This window comes from Cricetulus griseus, chromosome 4, assembly GCF_003668045.3.
Source record: "Cricetulus griseus strain 17A/GY chromosome 4, alternate assembly CriGri-PICRH-1.0, whole genome shotgun sequence".
Taxonomy (NCBI): Eukaryota; Metazoa; Chordata; class Mammalia; order Rodentia; family Cricetidae; genus Cricetulus; species Cricetulus griseus.
This window is the reverse complement of record NC_048597.1, coordinates 95,691,983-95,710,622: the sequence shown is the minus strand read 5'-3', so window position 1 is coordinate 95,710,622 and position 18,640 is coordinate 95,691,983. Positions and strand designations below refer to the sequence as shown.

Sequence of the window (18,640 nt, the reverse complement as noted above, 5' to 3'; positions counted from 1 at the left end):
GAAGGCTGTGATGGCTGTTGAAAAGCTAGCAGGGTGCTCGTGCCGCCTCACCAGCTGCTCGTCTGGAGACCCAAGCTTCTCCTTCAGGGCCAGCATGACCGCTGGGAGGATCACCCCAAGATGACGGGTCAGAGCATCGCCTGCCACAGATGAGAGGAAAGCCAGCACCCGGGTATTGACAGGGGGCGTTGTCAGCTGGGGGAAGGACAACAATATCAACCTGATGAAAACTGAACCTGCTTAGTGCCAGGCCCAGACTGGGTTCTAAGACAGCCCACCCTTCTCTGACCCAAGGGCGCCCACTGCCCTGCACTGACCCAAGGGCCTGCTCCAATACATTTTGAGAGACAAGGGAGCATCCAAGCTCACTGCATCCACCTCGCCAGACCCAACACTTGGGCATGCACAGGAGGCCCTGGGATGGAGCGTGTGCCATGTGTGGGGATGTACCTTGGGCACCAGGTAGGGCAGCACCACACGGCTCTTAACAGCCATAACCTGCTTGAGACCGTCCAGGGCGAATTCCGACACCTGCTCGTCATCCTGCAGAGAAGCACAGGATGACTGGGGCACTGGCTCCCACTGCAACCCTGCTGCCAGCTGCCTCCTCCACTCACCTCCTTGCCTCCCACATCTCCTGACTGTCCAAGGACAGGCGCAAAGCCACATCAGATCTTATGGCACCGACTCCCCAGCAGAATCCAAATCCCTGCTGCCTTGGCAGTCTTCCCCGGTGCTTCACTGTTACACCGACAGTAAATGCCACACTGGAAGGTGTGTGGGAGAGCCACTCACCAGCTGCTTCAGTAAAAATGGAAGAATATCCTCCAAAGCCTGGTGGCCGATGGTGGAGTGCAGCTGCTCAAAGGTCTTGGCTGCCGCTTCTCGGACCTCCTCTAGGGGATCACATAAAGCCTTCCTTGCCGTAGGCACAAGGGACTCAGAGAAATACAGCACCTAGAACAATGCAAGCACAGCTGGACCCGTGCAGAACCAACAAGAGTATGCTGACTAGTGGCTCAAACTCAGCCAAACTCCGTCTGCTGGGTGGTCCTATCAGCACTGACAAAGAGAAAATGAAGTCAGAGCAGACAGACAGAACACCTGACAGATCCCTGGGAATCCCTCACTTAGACTTAACAACTACAAAGCTCACTGTAATCTCTAAGGCCCAGCTACTTCTCATCCTCTACAGGACTTGACCGACCCAGACAAGGGCTCCAGGACCTGCCTTCCAACTCCCAGACTGTTTTGTTCACCTCTAAGAAAGCCAAGTTCCTCAGTCTCACCTCTGCTAAAAGCCTTTAGTCTCCACTTGACTAGGTGTGGGTCTCTGCACCCAGGAAACACACCCCTCCTGCCCCTGCCATCCTCTCCCACTGAGGTGGCACCACACATATATCCTAGTTGGTAAAGTGACAAAGGGACACATCTACAGTAACCTCGAGAGTAGGAAGAGTCATCTCCAGTTTTAAGGCCACTTGAGGGAATCTTCCTTAGTTTCTAGCTAAGAAGGAAGCAGTTTGCACATGGTAGGCAATACGCTGCTGGGGACAGTCCCCTCCAGAGTGAAGCTGGTGCCCTCCCCAGACCACGTCATCAGTCACCCACAGCTGTGTGGGCTACAAGGCCTATAAAGATACTCACAGCGTCCCGGCTTGTAGACTTCATGATCTCACTCAGTCCGATACACACACCCTGCCTCTCGTCGCTCTTCTGAGACCTTAGACCTTCCTCGAGGATGGGGATGATCTCAGGGAGGATTTTCTCCCCTAGCTTCCGGACCAGATCTCCCAAAGTCCTTGCTGCAATCTGTCAGCAGAGGGCGGTAGGTAGCCCCACATCAAGTGTTTGTAAAGCCCAGGGCACCCAGAGAACAAGGGTCCTGAAGCTCACAGGCCTTACAGCTTCACCTAAGTCTATGTTCCCAGGAGATGCTGCAGACACAGTGAAGGAAAGCCAGTGCTGGCATCTGGCCCATGCCTGTGATTGCAGTGTGTGGGAGGCTGGAGCAGGACTATGAGTTCAAGGTCAGCCTGAGACAGAGATTCTGTCTAAACCAACACAGAAGAGAACAAAACAAAGTGAGCTGATAGATGATAGCTCAGTGGTCAAGAGTGCTCACTGTTCTTCCAGAGCACCCACATCAGGTAGGTGCCCTGGAAGAGCCTGTAACTCCAGCTCCAGGAGATCCAACACTTCACCTGACTTCTGTGAGCACCTACACCCATGTGCACATACTCACATACAGACTTAATATTTACACATAATTTAAAATGAAACAAAAGATAAATCACAGCCCTATCTCCAGAGTAGTGTGGAGACCAGTAATGGTGGCCAAGCCTGTAATCCTAACACTGGGGATGCTAAGGGAAGAGGACCATGAGTTTGAGGTTAGCCTACACGATCCTTGTCCCCAGAATAAATCATAAATACTCACATAAACATATAAAACTAAGTTCCCTCAGCTGGGCGTTGGTGGCGCCTGCCTTTAATCCCAGCACTCAGGAAGCAGAGGCAGGCAGATCTCTGTGAGTTCGAGGCCAGCCTGGTCTCCAGAGAGAGTGCCAGGACAGCCTCCACAGCTACACAGAGAAACCCTATCTCGAAAAAACCAAAAAAAAACTAAGTTCCCTCACATACAACCATAGCACAAGGCATGTCAGCCTTACCACAGAACACAGGGAAAGGCTCACTGAACACTCACCCCAGTGCTTTTGCTCAAGAGGAGCTAAATTGTAACTAATAATTTAAGGAAAAAGATTAATTTTTGAGGCCTCATACAAACCCTTCTTTAAAGCTAAACACACAATTTGCTCAGATATTGGAAGTGGGTCAAAGGAGACAGGCTGAAGTGAACTGTCAGTCCAGACCGGGACTGACTCTCTCCAGTCAGTCCAGCCACTGATCCCTGACTCTCTCCGCTCAGCATACCAGCCTTACCCTGGCCTTCCAGAGGTCATGTCTTATCACAGGGCCTCTGCATCTAAAGCAGATCCATGGGGCAGTTCTGGTGCTGTCTTCCCTACCTCTCCAGCTGGTCAGTGTTTACCAACTGTTCGTCCCAAACCCCGCATTCTGTGAGAAGCATTTGCTGACCCTCTCTGGGCCATGTGCCCTTCCTTACTGTGGCCACGAGTCTGAGTTGCATTTATCCACAAGCACATCTGACACATGCATGTGACTATCTGATCAACACACATCTCATTAACAAGGATAAGGAAGAGGCTCCTTCTCTTTTCCACTGTGTCCACAGACACTAGGCCACAGCATGGCACACAGTATTTGCTGAACGACTAAATAACTAAATGCTCCCCTGTTACATAGGGGACACTGTGACCCCCTCAACCTATAAATCCAGCTCCCTAGGCTCTAGAAAACGGACCTTGGGGCCCAGCAAACTCACCGTTCTCTTATCTGCACAGGTACTAGCCAGAAAACCCAGCAGGAGGCCAAAGAGAGTGGGCAGGATCTCACGCAGGGTGCGGGGGGTATTGGAAACAACAATCTTCCACACATGCAGTGACGCCTGCCTTACTACCAGCTGGGTGTCTGAGCGGCCCATGTAGAGCCCTGCCAGGACCCGGTTCCGACGATCGACCCCCAGGGCAGTGATGATTGCCTGTAACCCACAGGAGCAGACAAAAACAGAGTGGTGAAGCCTCCAGTGCAGGGTATCAGGGCATCGCTCCCACAGCACAGGGAGGAACCCAATGCCAGGTCCTCACCTTGTTAGACTGAGCAGTTCCAAAGTTATCATCCTCAGAGGCTGTCTCTGTGGTCATTTTCCCAGTAACCCCGGAGATGTGGAACAGGAGGTCTCCAAGGAGTTGAACAGAGCTGAACCTAAAACCAAAAGCAGACTCATACAACAGCTTCAAGGACAGTGTGAGGGTCTGACCCAGCACTACAGACTTAAGACTGCAAGGAATGTACCCAGAACATTGTGGCTATCTCTGCATGGGGACTGGAAGACAAGCTTCATCTGCTCACACTACCCCCTGCAATTCCCAAGTTTTCTACTAGTAAACAAGTTACTCCAGTCATGAATAAGAAGGTCTGGGTACCACCACTGGCACAGCACTTGCCCAATATGTAGGACATCCTGGGTTCAATCCTGGGTTCAAGGGGAAAAAGAAGAATAAACTTATTTTTAAAGTATGTATAGAGGCTGGAGAGATGGCTCAGCCTAAGAGTGCTGGCTGCTCTTACAGAAGACCCAGGTTCAGTTCACAGCACCCACATGGTGGTTTACAACCATCCATAACTCCAATTCCAGGGGGTCCAATGCCCTTTGCTGATCTCTTTAGCACCAGGCACATACACGGAGCAGAGACATATGCACAGGAAAAAAATTCATGCACATAAACATTTTCATGAAATAAAGAGCACATGTGACCTAGGCATGATGACACATTCCCACAGTCCTAGTACTCCAGGGGTAGAGGAAGGAGGGTTGAGTCTGTGGCTAGCTTGGGGTCCATAGTGAGTTCAAGGCTACCCTGAGCTATATACTGTATCAACAAAGCAAAACAAACCCAACCAAATCCTTCTGTAAGCATATGCTCTATTTTAAGTCCAAGGCCAGTTTCTTGGATGGTATGCAAGGTTTTGGATGGGGATATACAACTCAGCAGTGGAGAGCTTGCTGGAATGTGTGAAAACCTGGGCTCCATCCCCAGTGCTGACAAAAGCCAAAGGCAGAAACATACTGGAGCCATCTCAGACACGGAATGCAATGTCCACTTTGCTGGTTGTAGCCACAATTTCTAGCAAACTTCTGTAAAGAGCCTTGAGGACCTCACTGAATGCAGTCTTTGAATAAATTCCAGAAGTAGAATTTTAAAATAAGAGTACTCTCATTGAAAAACCTCAGTAGGTTCTGGAGGTATCACCATCCCTGACTTCAAGCTCTATTACAGAGCTATAGTCCTGAAAACAGCTTGGTACTGGCACAAAAATAGACAGGTAGACCAATGGAATAGAGTTGAAAACCCTGATATTAACCCACACACCTACGAACACCTGATTTTTGACAAACAATCCAAATATATACGCTGGAACAAAGAGAACATCTTCAACAAAGGGTGCTGGCATAACTGGATGCAAACATGTAGAAGACTACAGATAGACCCAAGCCTTTCGCCTTGCAACAAAACTTAAGTCAAAATGGATCAAAGACTTCAACATAAACCCAGCTACACTGAACCTACTAGAAGATACAGTGGGAAATACCCTTGAATTAATTGGTACAGGAGACCACTTCCTGAACATAACACCAGTAGCACAGACACTGAGATCAACAATTAATAAATGGGACCTCCTGAAACTGAGAAGCTTCTGTAAGGCAAAGGACATAGTCAGCAAGACAAAACGAGAGCCCACAGACTGGGAAAAGATATTCACCAACCCCACATCTGACAGAGGGCTGATCTCCAAAAGAACTTAAGAAGCTAGTCTATAAATCACCAAATAATACAATTAAAAAGTAGAGTACAGAGCTAAATAGAGAATTCTAAATAGAGGAGTCTAAAATGACCGAAAGACACTTAAGAAAGTATTCAACATCCTTAGCCATCAAGGAAATGCAAATCAAAACAACTCAGAGATACCATCTTACTCCTGTCAGAATGGCTAAAATCAAAAACATCAATGACAGCTTATGCTGGAGAGAATGTGGAAAAAGGGCAACACTTCTCCACTGCTGGTGGGAGTGCCAATTTGTACAGCCACTTTGGAAATCAGTATGGTGACTCCTCAAGAAAATGGGAATGAGTCTACCACAAGATCCAGCAATTCTACTCCTAGGCATATACCCAAAAAGAAGCACATTCATACAACACAAAGACATCTATCTGTTCAACGATGTTCATAGCAGCACTATTTGTAATAGCCAGAAACTGGAAGCAGCCTAGATGCCCCTCAAGCAAAGAATGGATAGAGCAAATGTGGTACATTTACACAATGGAGTACTACTCAGCAGAAAAAAACAATGGAATCTTGAAATTTGCAGGAAAATGGATGGAACTCGAAGAAACCATTCTGAGCGAGGTAACCCAATCACAAAAAGACAAATATGATATGTACTCACTCATATGTGGATTTTAGACATAGAGTAAAGGATTACCATCCTACAATCCACACTGCCAGAGAAACTAGTAAACAAGGAAGACCCTAAAAGAGACAAACTTTGTCCCCTGGAGAAGGGGAAAGGGTCACCATCCCCTGAGCAAATTGTGAACATGGGAAGAGGGAGGAGGAAGCTACGAGAGTGAGAAAGGAAGAAAAGGAAGGATGCAGAGGTCATGAGGGAGCAGAAATTTTGAGTCAGGTGTAGATTAGAAGAAAGGACATATGACAGGTAGGATTTTAGTTGGGGGGGTGGTAGAGGAGGAAGGGAGGGAGAAGGGAACTGGGATCGTCATGTAATTCAATCTTGTTTGTAATTCAAATATATAAAAAATAAAAAAGAATGCATGCTATAAGCATGCATAATTTATTCTAGGGGAATCTAATAAAAAGATAAACTTGAAAAAAAAAAACGAAAGAAAAACCTCAGTAGGAACTATAAATAGGAAGAATGGTCTTTTGTTTTGTTTTTTGAGAGAGGGTTTCTCTGTGAAGCCTTATTGTCCTGGAACTCTTTCTATAGACCAGGCTGGCCCTGAATCTTGGAGATCTGCCTGCCTCTGCCTCCTGGATGCTGGGATTAAAAAGGTATGGCCACCACTGCCCGGCACAGGGGAATGTTTTAAATGGGACCCAGAATAAAGACTGCTGCAAAGCTGGCCATGGTGGTGCACACGTGTAATCCAGCAGCAGCAGAGAAGCTGGGGCAGGAGGACTGCAAGATTGAGGCAAATCTGGCTACAGTGAGTTCTAAGCCTATCAGGGAGACCTTGGCTCAAAAACAGGACAAGGAGTCGGAGACATCTCAGTTGGTGAAGTACTTGCCAAACACACAAGCATGAGGGCATGGGTTTGATCCCTAGTGCCTATGTTAAAAAGCCAGGTGGATCACTGGGCCAGCCTGCCTAGCCTAATCAGCAAGCCTAGGTCCTAATGAGAGATCCATCTCAAGAACCAAAGTGGATGGTCCTCAAGAATGCACCGGAGAGAGAGAGAGAGAGAGAGAGAGAGAGAGAGAGAGAGAGAAAGGAGGGAACCAACTGTGCTGCAGGAAACAAGAGTGATCAACTGCATAAAGGAAAGATGTAGGCAAAGCTGAGAGTTCTCTGCAACCTGAATTTCTCAACTGGGGTTTCCAGGAATCAAAACTGGAGCTACTGGGCCTTTTGGTCCCACTTCTCACCGTATTCTCCAGAGGTCATCAAAGAGGCCTTGCTCCAGCTGGGGCAGTAGCAGGGCAATGGCTGTCTCAGCATACATAGAGATGACCCGTTGGCCTGCACGTAGAGCAGTGTCACGAACAAACTCATTCTCATCAGCCAGAGCCTAGATGTGCAGAGAGTGATCAACCAGGGCTGCCTCTTCTGGGTACCCAGACCCAAAGGAAAGGGGGCTTTCTGAGGGGCAAGGATGGGCACTCCTGCCACTTGGCCCCAAGCTAGCTCAGGAGTGCAGTAGCATCTTCCTCACTTCCTCCCTCCTCAGTACCTACTTTGAGGATACAAGGGATGATGGGCCCCACATAAGGGGTAAATTTGTCCCCAAAGGTGATGGGCAGGTAGTTGAACATCATGATGTAGCCATCTCGGACATGAGGTGCGATGTCCACTTTACTGGCTGTAGCCACAATTTCTGGCATCAATTTCTCCAACTTCTCTACTCCCAAGCCAGCCATTACCTCAGCCAACCCTGAAGGACGAGAAAGGAATCAACTCACTGGACTGGAAACCTCTGTAGAATACTCCCTGTCTGGCCCTGGTCATGCTCTGGTCTCACCTTGGGCAGCGCCCGAGCGATCTACAGAGCTCTGTTCGTATGTCAGAGTCTCCATCAGCCATGGCAGCAAGTCCTCAAAGCACGACTCCCCCATGCCCTTCACCATGGCCCCAAGAGCCTTTGCAGATACAGTGCGTACCTGTATCGTAAGCAAGAAGAGATGGTGAGGAGATGCAGCTCAGGGAGGAGGGAAGAACCCTCCCACCACCCCCACCCCACCCCCGCCACCTTCTTCCCCCTCTCCTGAAAGCCACACACATGGTCTGAGGGGAATTCCAGACACTGTGCTACACCCAGACTCACCTCAGGTACAGGGTCCAAGAGCGAGGCTTTCAGGCCAGGTGTCACACTGGGCAGGTAAGGAGCCAAGTCCTATAACAACACAAGTTGCTATTCAAGGCCCGCTCTCCTATGGACCCTGACTTGTGGGTAGAGGAGTCTGCTCTCAAGACTGAGGACCTGAGTTTGATCCCCAAGACCCACAAGGTGGAAGGAGAGAACTAACTCCTTCAAAGTGTCCTTTGCCCTCTATATTCACACAGGTGTGTGCACACACATGCATCATATTAAAATGTATTTAAAAGCTAAAAATAAAACTGCAAGACATGGTGGCGCATACCTTTAATCCCAGCCCTTCAGAGGCAGAGGCAGGGGGATTTCTGTGAGTTCAAGGGAGTCTGGTCTACAGAGAGAGCCAAGACCACTTGAGTGGAGACCCCATGTTTAGAGAGAGGAAGAGAGTTGCTCACTATTTATTTGTTTGTTTGTTTGTTTTAGAGGCAGGGTCTCTCCATGTAGCCCTGGCTGGCCTGGAACTCACTCTGCAGACCAGGCAGGCCTTGAACTCACAGAGTGCTGGGATTAAAGGCATACACTACTATGTCTGGCTTGTAATAGCTCTTAAAATGAGAAAAAAACAAACAGCCCCCTTCCACCATGGGATACTATATGACAAGCAATTTATATAAATCATGGCACACAAACCTATTGGGAAATTATATACTACTAAATTATCAGTTGGGGGAACTCCCTCTCTGGCCCTGGCTGGCCTAGAACTTGTCATGTCATCCAGACTAGTCTTGAACTTGTGGTAGTCCCCACGCCTCTACCTCCTGAGTGCTCGCTATAAAAGCATGTGCCATCACACCTTGCAGTAATGTGAAAACATCAACAGTAACTGTCTCATGTTGGAGACCTGTGGCATTTTGTTGTTTTTCTGATTTTCTTCCTGAGACAGGGTCTTTCATATAATGCATACCAGGTGGACCTCTGTGAATTCGAGGCCAGACTGGTCTAGACAGAGAATTGCAGGACAGCCAGGGCTTCACAGAAAAAGCACATCTTAAAAAAAAAAAAAAAAAAAAAAAAGAGTATTTTGTGTGTATGGGTGTTTTTCCTGCATGTACATCTGTACCCCACAGAAGTCTCAGAGCATCGCTCTCCCTGGAGCTAGAGTTAGATGTTTGTGAGCCACCATGGGGGTGCTCGGAATTGAACCTAGGTCAGGGCTCTTAATAGCTAAGTGAGTGGTTCTCAACCTTCCCATGCTGCCACCCTTTAATATAGTACCTCCTCATATTGTGGTGACCCCAACTATAAAATCATTTCACTGCTATTCCATAACTACAATTTTGCTACTGTTATGAATCGTAATATAAAATACCTGACATGCAGGATATATGGTAGGCGACCCCTGTGAAATGGTCATTCAAACCCCCATTCCAAAAGGGTCACAAACCACAGGTTGATAACCACTGTGCCCCATTTCTCCAGCCCCTGGGATTTTGTAATCCTCCTGCTTCAGCTTCCTGAGTGCAGAAATTACAGGTATACACTGCACATAATTTTCTAAATCATCTGAAATAGAAATAACTCCACTTAGCTGGGCATGGTGGCACACACCTTTAATCTTGGGGGTGGGGGGGGGGCAAAGCGAAGCAGATCTCTGTGAGTTTGAGTGAGACCAGCTTGGGACACACAGAGAAACCCTGTCCCAGAAAACAAAACAAACAACAACAACAACAAAAACCCCTCCACTTTAACTTCTTTTGTGTATCAAGGCAGAGCTGTGAAATCACAGACACCTGGAACAAACAAACAAAGCAAATCTCCCCAACTAAACTTAATTCTCCTAAGAAGCTTACAGAAGCATACACACTCCCAATCAGAGAACACTTCAATGAAGGAAATTCAGAGCTGTGTGATGAACACTCCTGAAAGGTCTGAGAGGAAGGCAGACTGTCATCTGCACAGTGTGTGGTAGAGGCCAAGGACACAGTTAGCAGGTCCTTGAACCATTGCACTCTGGGAGATGCCCACATTTCCACCTCCTACCCTAATGGTCCAGGATTCCCTGCAAATATAAGCAGAGACAAGGCCCACACTCCGATGGGGGAAGTCCTTCTGTGTATGTTGCGTTATCAGTTGATCAATAAAACACTGTGGCAAATAGAGGCAGGGAGATAGGCTGGACTAGGAGGTGAGAATTCTGGGAAGTGAAGGCAGACAGGGGATGCCATGTGAGACCAGGAAGGTAGGACACACTGGACCCTTCTCCAGTAAGATAAGACCACGTGGAAATACTCAGATTAATAGAAATGTGTTAATACTTAAGACAGAGCTAGCCAATAAGAAGCCCTAGTCATTGGCCAACATTTCATAATTATTACAGCGTCTGTGATTATTTGGGGCAAAAGGGCTTTGTGAACCTCACATTACACACACCCTTCCTTGTCTTCGGCAGACTGGGACTTTGCACCCTAAGCCATTGGGCTCCTACCTTCTGGTCTGTCAAGGAGTACATGTTGCCGATAATCTGTGCCGCCATCTTCCGTGTGTCTGTGGAGCGGTCCTGGAAGGCTCTCTGGACAATAGGCATTATGAGTGCCAGGGACGGGGCGTCAATGAAGTGAACAAACTTAGTGTCCAGCAGGGTCTGCAGGCATTTCTGGGTCTTCCTCGACGGGTCCGTCAGGGCATCCAGCAGGACCGGGGCAATGGCTGTATGTCAGAGGGGAGAGTCTGGTCTGTACAAGTCTGGGAAGTAGCAGAGCCTTAGGGAGAGCAAGACGACTGGGTGCCTCAGCTGGTGAGGCCAGCCTCCCTAAAGGAGCAACCTCTGCTTCACAAGAAGAGAAGCTGGCTGAGTTTTGTTGCCAGCATTCAGCCTCTCCACTTCCCAGCCCTCAGAAAAGAAACACTTTATGGGCTGGGATGTAGCTCAGTTGGTAGAGTCCATGTTCAGCAAACACAGAGCCCTGGGATCAGTGTTCAACACTGCCTAATCCAGGTGTAGTGAAACAGCTATAGTCCCAGGATGTGGGAGAAGGAGGAGGACCAGAAGTTCAAAATCATCCCAGGATGGTAGGCTGCACACACAGGCCAGTCTATTCCAGAGACCAAAAACCACACTAAAGGATACCTCTGGGCCAGTGAGGTGGCTCAGCCAGAAAAGGCACTTGCCACCACGCCTGAACTGAGTTTAATACTCAAATGCACATGGTGGAACCATGGAGGGAACCAATTCTCATTAAGGATCTGCTGTCTTCCACACATGTGCCACTGCACACTTGTGCCTACATATACACAAATTCCTTTAATTAAAAAAAAAAAAAAAGAACATAGCTAATTCTTTTCCTGATGAAATGAGGTGAGACACACACAGTTACAAAGAATCTGGGTTTCAGATGGTGCTGATGTGCTGTGAGCTGCCAAGGATTCTGCAGACCTCACAGCTCAGCCAAGTACACAGGATCTTAGAGCCCAGCTGCTTCTAAGCCAGTGACTCACTGTCCCTACCTATGAAGATTGTGACATGTGCTCCAGACCAGTGGGAGCAGACTACTTGCAAATTCCCAGCACTAAAGATTTCGTCTTCAGAGGGCAATGGTCTTAGCTGACACTCCCTAACATCCAGAAGATAACAGGGATGCAGCTGGAGTAAGTGCCCCATGGGAAAACCGTACCCAGAATCTCCGGGTTCCTGATGACAGAGCCAATCTGCCTGAGTGCTTGCTGTCCGGCCTTCTGCACTTTGACGTGGGAATCTGTCAGCACCTCTGTGAGCTTGGGCACAATGTTGGGTAGGCAGGATGACAGCTGCTTAGGAGCACAATATGCCATTGCCCCGAGTAGCTCTACTGACCCTGCAAACAGAAGACACATGTCCAGCACTGAACCGCTCAGCGCTGGCCAGCAAGACACCTGTGCTGGCTGTAGGGGGATAGGACACTTAGCTTGCTTCCCTGAAGACTCGTCAGTCCCTGGAAAGAGGCCTACTGCACTGTGGCATTCCAGGTGAGGAGCAGGTAGCATAGAGGAGAGACAACACCAGGATGGGTATCCTGGCTAGTTTACTGTTAACTTGACACAAGTAAGAGTCATTTGGTAAGACAGAATCTCAATCGAGAAAATGCCTCATAAAATTTGCCCATAGGCCAGCCTTAGTACATTTTCTTAATTAGTGATTGACATGGGAGGGCCCAGATCACTGTGGATGGTGCCATGCCTAGGCAGGTTAGTCTTGGGTGCTATAAGAAAGCAGGCTGAACAAGCCATGAGGAACAAGCCAGCAAGCAGCACCCTCCATGGCCTCTGCACCGGCTCCTGCCTCCAGGATCCTGCCCTGACTTCCCTTAGTGATTGACTAGAATTCCAAATTTCTTCTGGCCATGGTATTTATCACAGCAGTAGTGATCTGACTAGGACAGCAGGGCTACAACAGGGAGACCTAGTTTAATGCCTGCATTTCCCTGGCCTCGGTTTCTTCATCTCATATTTGCACTGTTTGAAACTGAGGCAAAGCCTGAAGGAACAGAAGGGAGGTCATGCAGGAAGGCTCCAGGTCTTGACCCTCCCAACCAGAATAGCTCTAGTCTGCTTGTTCTAGAAAGTTCCAGATCATAGCTTCCAAGCTCAGGATTTCCTCAGAGCTACAGCTTCTATGTGACAGACAGCATGACTGAGCTACTCTACCATGTCCTCAAACAGGAGCTGTGAAGACCTGCCTCCCTGCTGAGAGTCATTCTCAGAGCAGGAAGCTGAGACTGAAACAGAGGGGAGTGGCCTCACCAGCTTTAGTCCGCCAGGATTCCTCCTCCAAGGCAGCTAACAAGGACGGGAGCACCAACTTCACACCATGAGCACTCAAGTTGCTCATCACAGCTTTGGCACAATCATCTGCAGCCTCAAGGGAGGAGAGAAGACATTCAGGGGCCTCCTTGCCTGGGCAAGCATCAAGGCCTGACACTAGCCCTAGTGTCCCTACACTGACCAAGACTGTAGTTGTGTCAGACCCGTGCCCAGGTCCAGAGGAACAGCCAAAAATGCATCTTAAAAAGCTTCAGTACTAGGAGCTGGAGAGATGGCTCAGCAGTTAAGAGCAACTTGCTTTGGGCCAGGCGGTGGTGGTTCATGCCTTCAATCCCAGGACTTGGGAAGCCGAGGCAGACAGATCTCTGAGTTCGAGGCCAACCTAGTCTACAAAGTGAATTCCAGGACAGCCAAAGCTACACAGAGAGACACTATCTTAGGGAAAGAAAAAGAAAAAAAGCAACTTGTTTAGCAATCTGAGGACCAGAGATTGGATTCCAGCACCATGCAGTCAGCCAGGCCCTTCACACACATGCCTATACCTAGCTAGCTCTGAAAGGGTAAGAGACAGGGTCACTGGGGATTACTGGCTTCCAGCCTAGCTGAGAAAGTATAAGCCCCCCAGTTCAGGGAAAGCACTACCTCAAAAGGAATAGGTGAAAGGTGATGGAGGATATCTTCTAGCTCCTAGTACACACATGTACATGCTCTCATAGACAACTAGATAACACACATGCACACGCAAATAAAATCTTCAATGTGTAAGGGAACCAGAGAGAAAACCAAAGCAGTAACCAGTGTCCCAGGTACAAGTTGAAGGGCCGCTGGCAGTGGGGGCTGGAACCCACTTAGACACCTCCCTGACCAAGACTGCCTAGGAACAGTTCTCACTTCCACCTCTGGACTTACCTCGCGAACGTACTGGTTTCCATCCCCAAAGCACAGCAGCAGATGGGGCAGCACATGGACCACATAGGGCTCAAAGAGCTTCCCCAACATGGTGCACAGCATCTCAAAGGCAAACAGAGCTCCTGGGGAGAAGAGGACAACAGACAGCGCTAGGAATACAAGAGCCAGCATTCCCCTGGTGCCTCCTCAGGCTATGGTGGCTATAGGACTGAAGCACAACAGCCTGTCTTAGTACTCAAGGGCAGGGGTGTGGCAGAGTGCAACAGGCAGGAGTTTCCAACACTTCCTGGCACCAACAACTGGAAAGGTCAGGCTTCCTTTGCTCAGCCAAGGCACTCCATTACAAGTTAGAAAGTAGGTAGAAAGACAAGCCTAGCACTCTGGAGTCTGAGGAAGGCGGACCACCAAGTTGTAGCTTATGCTTGACAACTTAAGGAATCCTTACCCTGAAATATCTGAAATATTAAAATAAGAAGGGCTGGTGTGTAGTGCAGCAGTAGAGTAGCCTGCCTAGCACAGGTGGGGCCTGGGATTCAGCCCCCTGCAGTGCAAGAAAGAATAAGGGAGAAAGTGCAGGCCACCCCACCACAGACAGGGCTGGGATGGGTCACACAGTCCCTCCTCCCTTGCTCTGAGGCACAGGCACCAACTTAGGGACACTCACCCTCTCGCCTTCGGAAATTCTTCTTATCCTGGATGGCGTCAGTCAGTGCAGCCATCATTTCCTGCTGCTTCAGGGAGAGGATGCCCAGGCCTTTCACCAGGCCCGCCAGCCCATATGCAGCCCCTTTACGCTCTGCATACTTGTCTGACTCCAGCAGCTGCTGCATGAGCCGCTGAATCATGCCCCCAGCGTCCTCCTTGACAGCAGGGACAAGAGGTGGCAAGCAGCTGGCAACAGACTCCTGGACCTGTGGGAGGGGCCATCTCATTAGTGCAAACAGCTCAATGACAGTTGTTCCTTGGGGCCTACACAGTAGCACTGTCTCACACCCAACCTTACCCACTGCTGCAAGTGTCAAAGCATCAGAGAAGCAGTGTTTCCCATATACTCATTACAACACACATGTTCCATAGGGAACATACTGCAATCAGAGACAAGAACAGCAACCCTATAGTGCTATTTCTGGTCTAAACCACAGCTTCTTAAACTGTGGTTCACAACCCCACATGGGACTGCATCATAAATCAATGTCAGGGTTGTGAGAAATTAGGAAACAGTAGAGACTTCTGAATGTGCAATAACTAAAAACTAACTCAAATGTCACCTCTGATGACTTCACTGTTGGTTCTGAACACACAATGCACTGTCCTGAGTGTGCTGTCACACCACCCACCAGCAGTGAACCCTGCTGCAGCACCTCAGCTTCCATTGAGACCACCCTGTGCAGGCAATGGCCGTGTCTAACTGCACCTATGAGCTTTTCTGCACTCAGAGAAGCACCATGGCTCAGTTACATAAAACAGAGACTTGTAGTGTTTGCCTCTCACCATCACTCAGTGTTTAAGTGTCAGATTGTTTTAGTTGTGGACCACATTGTGTTAGGTTTTTAAAACCATTGGCGTTAGTTGGGAATGGTGGCACATGCCTTTAATCTCAGTACTGGGGGAGGCAAAATCAGGTAGATCTATGTGAGTTCAGGACCAGCCTGGTCTACATAATGTTTCATGCCAGCCTGAGCTATACAGTGAGACCCTGCCTCCATAAATAAGCAAATAAAGAAATAAAATAAAAATTGAGTTGATGATCCCAGTTTTAGTCTATGAATTTTGGCTTGATATTAAAACAGAATTTCCAACAATTTCTGAAATGACCTCAAACGTACATCTAAAAGGGAGGATCAGGGAGATGCCTTTGCCACCAAGCATGATGAGCCCAGTTCCATTCTGGGGACCCACACAGTGGAGAGAACCTACTCCTGCAAGTTGTCTTCTGACCTCTACACTCACTCACACTGATGCATGTGCCTCTGCCCACATAAATTAAAAAGTAAAATGTTATTAAAAAATACATACATACACACACACATACATACATACATGCACCATTTTGTACCATGCATTTACGCAGTGGCAATCTCAGCACTGATTATAAAATAGAAAATAACTCAAACTGAAGTTCTACATCCTAAGTAGTATCAAACATTTAGGTGAAATTTGTTTATAAAAATAAATAAGCAAGCTGGGTGTTGGTGGCACATGCCTTTAATCCCAGCACTCGGGAGGCAGAGGCAGGCAGACCTCTGTGAGTTCGAGACCAGCCTGGTCTACAAGAGCTAGTTCCAAGACAGCCTCCAAAGCCACAGAAAAACCCTGTCTCAAACCCCCACCCCCCAAAATTAAATAAGCACATCCTTCTCATTAGTACAAAATCTATTCTCATCCTTAGTAAATAATGAAAATCAGGGTATACCAAGGAACTGTTTTGAAAATGTATGGTTGATTACCACTAACATTTGATTTGCAAATCTGTTTTTATTTTTTATTTTTTTTTGTTTTTTTGAGGTGCACCACCACCACCAGGCCATGAAAAACTCTTTACACACTATTGTTGAGAAGCCTTAAAGGTACCTGCAACATGTCACCAGCACCTGAAAGGGCCACAAAGCACAACACAAATGGGGCCTGTCTGGTTTGTTGGTTAGTTTTATTTTTTCAGATAAAGTCTCAATACATAGCACTATCTGGCTTGGTTTGCTCTATGCAAATCTTATCACATTAGCCTCAAACTCAACAGCTGCACCTGCTGGTATTAAAGCAGTACATCCCTGTGCTGACTGTTGTCTGGACTGTTTGTTTGTTTCTTTCAAGACAGGGTTTCTCTGTGTAGCCTTGGCTGTCCTAGAACTAACTTTGTAGACCAGGCTGGCCTTGAACTCACAGAAATCGTTTGCCTCTGCCCCGAGTACTGGGATTAAAGGTGTGCATCACCACGGCACAGCTGGGTTGTTTGTGTTGTTTTGTTTCTTTTAATCTTTGTGTATTCAGTGCAAAAGTTACTCTAAACACATGCACAAATATAAACAAACATGTACATGAACACACCAAAAAACCAAACAAACAAACAAAAAAAAACCAACCAAACAAACAAACCTCTAGCAAATGAGTATGAAAAAATGAAATACCCATGTTCTTCCTGGAGAGATGTCTGCTCTCTGTCAGCCACTCAGCTGCTAACATCCTATAGCCTATCCACAATGGATTCCCATCCCCCAGTGATTCATGGGCCCCCAAGATGGGAGTACCTGCTGAGAAGGCGTAGAGAGGGCAGCAATGAGCTTGGCAACAATGGGTTTTACTTTGGGGTCACTCTTGTCCAAGTGCTTGGCCAAAGAACCCATCAGGACCACCACACTCTGCCGCACGGCGTCGTAGCTGGCATCATTGGGAGCATCCTTCAAGAACTCCTCAAACACTGGCAGCAGGGAGTTGACATTCTCCTGAAAAGGCCACACCCCAGAGCCAAAGGTCAGCCTCCAGGTCCCATTAGAACCACATGCTTTGCCTCTGGGGCTGGCAGGGTTTCCAGCTTCCAGCAGACAACAGCAGGCCTGAGGACTACATCCTCTCAGGGTCTTTCTGGCACAAAGGAAATTCCCAGTAGGTGCTGGTGCCCTGTCAGGGTTTCTGTCACTCGCTCACCTTCCCATGGGCATTGAGTGTTGCGAGCGCTGCATCTAACATGCACTTCCGAACATCCGGGTTCCGGTCATTGAGAGCATCAGGGACAAAAAACTGAAAGAGTGGCTTCACCTGAGAGTTATCCAGATACTGCGAGAGCTTGTTCAGGGCCAAGGCTAGGCCACACCTACAAAGAAATGGGAGCTTGTGGGTTGGCAAGAGTAGGGCGAGGGCATCCCATGCAGGTGGAGCAAACAGCCGTGGGGCCGGGAGCAACATGCAGCCTACCATGAAGCAACTGCCCAAGGTGGTTCTCAACAAGCTGCTTGTGAAATGGAGACTAGCCATTAGTCCATGAGGTTATCTCCTGCAGGGTGTCCTGAGGTAAGGACCCGCTCTGCCTATTTCCCTGACTATGGAAGGAAATGAACCCCCCCCCCCCCCGCTATGTGTGAGACAGGCTGGAAGAGGAGAGACCTTGTTAAAGGAAACAGATGAGACGGCCCTCAGATGGGAACAAAGGCAAAGTGGAATTATTTTCCTTAGCCAGAAACAAGAAATTCCTATTCCAAGCTGATGGTCTTGAATGGAAAAGAGAGCAAGATGGCTCCATATAACACCTGTACTAGCACACAAAGTCACAGAGTGGAGAATGTGGGTGTGCTGGCTGGTTTTGTATCAACTGGGCATGGCTAGACTCACTGAAGAGGAAGGAACCTCAAATGAGAAAATGTCTCCATAGGATTGGGCTATACACAAGTCTGTAGGGCATTTTCTTTAATGGTTGGGGCGGGGACGGATCCAGCCCATGGTGGGTGGTGCCATCCCTGGGCTGGTGGTCCTGGGTTCTATAAGAAAGCAGACTGGGGCTGGAGAGATGGCTCAGAGGTTAAGAGCACCGACTGCTCTTCCAGAGGTCCTGAGTTCAACTCCCTGCAATCACATGGTGGCTCACAACCAACCATTATGAGATCTGGTGCCCTCTTCTGATGTGCAGATATATACATGGAAGCAGAATGTTGTATACATAATAAATAAAATCTTTAGAAAAAAAAGAAAGAAAGAAAGAAAGAAAGAAAGAAAGAAAGAAAGAAAGAAAGGAAAGAAAGCAGGG

The 18,640-nt window shown here is 48.2% G+C and overlaps 1 protein-coding gene across 1 annotated transcript in view; it reads right to left on the bottom strand.

Moving 5' to 3' along the window:
* Gcn1 (GCN1 activator of EIF2AK4) overlaps positions 1-18,640 on the bottom strand; it is a 59,495-nt gene that overhangs the window by 9,080 nt on the left and 31,775 nt on the right. The window contains exons 32-48 of the mRNA XM_027414214.2: positions 17,548-17,713; positions 17,151-17,345; positions 14,570-14,816; positions 13,906-14,027; positions 12,976-13,090; positions 11,871-12,050; positions 10,685-10,905; positions 8,209-8,277; positions 7,906-8,044; positions 7,622-7,818; positions 7,313-7,455; positions 3,729-3,846; positions 3,407-3,622; positions 1,648-1,812; positions 796-957; positions 451-543; positions 52-195 (exon numbers count right to left, since the gene is read on the bottom strand). Coding sequence (XP_027270015.1) covers positions 52-195; positions 451-543; positions 796-957; positions 1,648-1,812; positions 3,407-3,622; positions 3,729-3,846; positions 7,313-7,455; positions 7,622-7,818; positions 7,906-8,044; positions 8,209-8,277; positions 10,685-10,905; positions 11,871-12,050; positions 12,976-13,090; positions 13,906-14,027; positions 14,570-14,816; positions 17,151-17,345; positions 17,548-17,713 — 2,692 coding nt within the window. The remainder of the gene's footprint in view (positions 1-51; positions 196-450; positions 544-795; positions 958-1,647; positions 1,813-3,406; positions 3,623-3,728; positions 3,847-7,312; positions 7,456-7,621; positions 7,819-7,905; positions 8,045-8,208; positions 8,278-10,684; positions 10,906-11,870; positions 12,051-12,975; positions 13,091-13,905; positions 14,028-14,569; positions 14,817-17,150; positions 17,346-17,547; positions 17,714-18,640) is intronic.